The sequence below is a fragment of the Pagrus major genome, chromosome 14, assembly GCF_040436345.1.
Source record: "Pagrus major chromosome 14, Pma_NU_1.0".
In the NCBI taxonomy this organism is placed as follows: Eukaryota; Metazoa; Chordata; class Actinopteri; order Spariformes; family Sparidae; genus Pagrus; species Pagrus major.
In genome coordinates, this window is record NC_133228.1 from 11,313,726 (window position 1) to 11,318,247 (window position 4,522).

Genomic DNA, 4,522 nt, shown 5'->3' on the forward strand with positions numbered 1-4,522 from the left:
CTGATTGATTCCTGTGATAGTATTACTCAGGCAGGAGCGGAGCAGATAAATCTGTTTGCAGTGCGTTTTTTCTTATCATGTTTTATCTGTATCATCTTACAGGGCATGTACATGGCACAGAAATGTCAGTTAATGAGATCAAATGATATTTTTGACCTTTGGGTGTCCGGTTAAGTGTCTAATCTGATGCCTGCTGTGATAAATCAGGTGCTAATGGACAGATAAAACACAATCACTCACTCCTCTCTAACTGCAGCCTCCCTTCATTTTGTTCTTATGTGTTTAACTAATCAAAGAGCCTAATTAGGCCATATTCATGTGTGGAGTTAATCCAATCCAGCCCTGTGTTGTTGTTGCCCCTGTTCGACTTTAAGAGAGCTCTATGGGCGGTCCTTGCGCGCAGACCAATGAATCGCCTTCTCTGTTTAAATAGTCCTTGATGTCAACTTTTCTTCTTCACTCATAGCTCCCTCTAACGCCATGTTGGCTGTTATGACTTGACTTGTTGTTTTCATCTGCCTTACTACGGACTTGACAGGAGTGGCTTTCTTAAACCCCCCCTTGCGCCTTTTGGAGACGCTTTATTCTGTTTTTGCGCGTACGCGTTTTGGATGATACGCGCGGAGCATGCATGCATCACTCGTCTGCATTTGAAAGGAATACTGCTTGGGAATAGAAGTTTGAAAGGACGTTGTTTGTGTGCTTTTATTTCCTTGTCATATGTGCAACAAAATGTCAGATGTTCGCCTTTCCAATGCGAGCCCGACGGTGGAGAGGGTGGATGCGCGGCAGCAGGACAACGTCAGACCTCCGGTTCGCAGAAGTCTTTTCGGCTCACCTGACCGAGAGGAGATACGGAGGTATTTGGACGCTGCGATCCAGGGAGAGGTGCAGGATTTTAGGGAGAGGTACAATTTCGACCCCGTCGAGGAGAGACCGCTCACTCCGCGCAATTTCGAGTGGCAGGAGGACGGCGACGCACCGGAGTTTTATCACAGACCGCCTCACGGGAGCCAGCGGCCCCAGCGAGACGTGGACTCTCCCGGGGAGAGCAGCCAGCGGGATGCGGAGGGGAGCAGCGAGGGGCGGTCGGGTCGCCTACCAGAGAGTGGCGGCTCGAGGAAAAGACGAGCTCCAGGTGATTTACCTTGACTTATTAAAAGGCTGTCACGCACTTTTGTTTCGCTGTGCCGCAATGCAGGGGCGCTCAGCAACAGTTGTGTCCGGGGTTCAATCGCAGGCTACGGGTCGGTTGTATGCTGGAGAATTTTTTATTTATTTATTTATTTATAATTTTTACAGATTTAAAATTGAATCTCTTGTTACTGATTGTGACAACGTAATGCACGCTTTAAAGGGCTCAAACTGGCGCTTATTACGTTGCGGTCTGCACATTTTTCCCCAACAGTCCTCGGTAGTGAAATTTCTCAGCAGCCAGCCCGAGGATGTCAGGTGCCTTTTAAAGTGGACGTGCAGCTCCCCGCACACACCCTGACTAACTTTTTTTTTTTCTTTTTCCCCCTCCGTGCTCTTTTTTTCTGTCTGCCAGGTCCCTGCTCGGGAGAGTGTCCGAGCAAAAGGTTGCATACCGACGAAGACGATGATGAAGACGAGTCGGACGGTGGAGCGAGTCAGGCGGTAAAAGCCGCGGAGGAGGAGGAGAGAGAGAGCGGGCCGGGGAGCAGCGCGGAGGTCCGGTGAAAAAAGTAAAAGGTTAGAAATCTTTCTCTCACTGCTCGACTTTTACTGAGTGATATGAGATTATAATCACATGCACGTTTTCAGCGTGTGGAATACTAATATTCGGCTTTAATTGTGGATGCCAGAAGATACGTTTAAATGTGCTTGTTTATCATCAGCATCAGTAACACATTCATAACAGCTGTAAACACACATTTCTGCACACGTCACCAGCCTTTCAAACTTGCATTGTTCTTAGTTTTGTTTTTTACCGACCACAACCCTGCACGTTATGACTGTTCAGCCTGTGCGTGTCTGCATGAGGGATATCAAGCACGAGCGACTGCTTTTTCAATTGCACCATTCAACAGGCTGTTTCCTCTTTATGTCCCACAGAGCGGGGGAGACCTGTCGCTGGTGGAATACTGTAGCCTTTCTCATCATCTGACAGATGGGAGAGAAAATATAAAAGCAGCCTTTTCCTACAGAAGGGAGGAGGAGAGGCTGCACAAGCACTGAATATGTACACTATCAAGTTTTGGCACTCATTTCAGATTTAAAATTGCCTCAGAAGCAGCAGACAATGTAGCAGTGTGCAAATGGATTTTTGCTCATTTTTTTTTATCTACTACCTATGTTTCAGATGTAGCACATAAAAAAAAAGCATATTATGCTTTTCATACCTTTTTTTTTTGTTAAATGTATTTGTGTGAATTTGACTCGGGAAGTTGCAGTGCAATTTCCAACAGAGAAATATTATTTTGTTTAAAGTGGTCATATTGTATCCTTATTCAGGTAAATTGATCTAAGTTAAAAATGCAGATTTCAAACGTCAGGGTTATGTGGAAACAAAAATGTCTTCTTTGTCTTTCTTCTTCTATGGCTTTATTTGTCCCAGTGCTTATATTATTATCTTCTTTTTTTTTTTTGAAGGCCCAGATGGCCACACTGTAAGTTGAGGGTCCATCTTAACTGGGAACAGCCATGACAGATAAAGTTTACATGCAAATATTGTCTCCTTATTTCCCCATTTTTATTTCTTTACTTTTTTCTTCTTTTTTTTCCTCCTCTGGGTTTTTGCCAAAGTTTGTACCTTTTTGTTCTGGGGCTGAGGGGAGGGGTGGGAGGGTGGCTAAACTGCTGAGCAATATCCAACCAAATTTTATAACAGTATTTGCTAATAATCCTAAGAATTAGCTTTTATTTTTAAATTAGGTGAGTTCATATTTTTAGTGGCTTTGAGGTCATACATCCCCGCCCCTTTGTAATAAGTGGTGTAGTCCAGGTTAACATAGATAAAATATGTTTAAAATCGCTGGGCTACTTATGCAAATATGTGAATCAAAGATTTGTGGTGTGGAATTCATGTGGAACATGTAATTGCACTATTGTTAATTTCTTTCTTTTTTTAAAGGCAGAAATACAAAGTGACACTGCCTCATTTGGTGTAAAACTTTGAAGTGTACCTGTGTGCCTTTTTTTTTTTTTTTTCTTTTTGAAAAACACTGAAAAAATTATACTAACTTATTTATGTTGAGCTTTTTTTTTGTTGTGGGTGTATGTATAGCTTCCCAAAGCGACATTTTTGTAAATATATATTTTCATTATTGTTTTTAAGATAAATAAAATGTTGCAAAACTGAGCCTAATAATCGATTTTATATACTGTGTGTTTTGTATCTTTATTTTTAAATTTTTTTTCTTTTAACCTGCAATTTGATTAAAGAGCAATGCTGGTGTAATTAATGCATGTGCTCACTATTTTGATTGCACAGCACACAAACACTCCACCCTTTGCAAACACTTTAAAGTTTAAAGTGATCCGCCCATGTAAACTGCATGACTGATCATAGTGATTACAAAGTCTTACACTTGGCCCGATATGTAATGAAAGATGTTTAATGTGTATTTCAGTCTGTGGAATGACACGGCAATGATAGGATCAGTAGCTATACCACAATTTATTACTAATTAATAACTTCATGAAGAAATGAATGCCTGTCACGCTCTGTAATGAGGTTGTAGTGACCTTCTAATATGTAGATTTTAGATACTAAGTCAGCTGTGAGCTCATTTCTATAGGAACCTGACTGCCAAAGCATGTCCAACGGTTAAACTCTATTTCCTATGACGTTACTGCTGTGCCCGTACAATAAAATGATATAATCTGTGTGGTTTTTGGACTAAAATCCAGTACACAGTGTCCATCTTGAGTGCAGATACAGCACCAGAGTGCAGGCTGTGACTGTGCTGGATCGTCTCAGGCCAGCTCTGCCTCTCTCAACTTGAAAACAACAAGGGAAGGTCCTGAGGAAAAAGAGGGGGAAAAAAAGTTTTTAGTTACTGACTCTCCCTGGCTCCAATCACAGCGGAGAGAAGAAAAGCAGGCCACTTAAGAGCCAGCCAGTCAGAGAGCTGTGGGAGGGAGCATGGGACAGCACAGGCTGTTCTTTTCATAAAACACACACCAGCCAATTAGTTTCATTGGCTGCCTCTTTCCTGTTGATACCAGCATGTAGGAGTCAAATACAGAGTGAGTTAGAGGGAGAGAGAGCTATTTCTATAACATCTCACACTGGCTGTGACTGTGTAGTAATTACTGGTGAGCTCATGGCCTTATTGTTATCTTTTAGAGAGGATTGTAACACATTTGAGGCCATTGGTGTTCTGCTTTTTCTGACGATGTGCATTTGTTACTTTTTAACACAAGTCAAAGGACAGCATCATGATAAAATGTATCAACATTGACAAAATGCTGTCTTGAAAAGTAATGCAAATATCTGTTTTCATGAGGAAATCATCATTTTTGGATCTTATCACTCCCACTTTGAGTAAGTTGTAAG

At 41.9% G+C, this 4,522-nt stretch overlaps 1 protein-coding gene across 1 annotated transcript; it reads left to right on the forward strand.

Moving 5' to 3' along the window:
* Window positions 1-458: 458 nt before the first annotated feature.
* Window positions 459-3,322, forward strand: cdkn1ba (cyclin dependent kinase inhibitor 1Ba). Its single transcript, XM_073481049.1, has 3 exons — window positions 459-1,138; window positions 1,550-1,713; window positions 2,077-3,322. Exons 1-2 carry the CDS (start codon window positions 721-723, stop codon window positions 1,699-1,701), a joined length of 570 nt encoding a protein of 189 aa, XP_073337150.1. The 5' UTR covers window positions 459-720; the 3' UTR covers window positions 1,702-1,713; window positions 2,077-3,322.
* The last annotated feature ends 1,200 nt before the right edge of the window (window positions 3,323-4,522 follow it).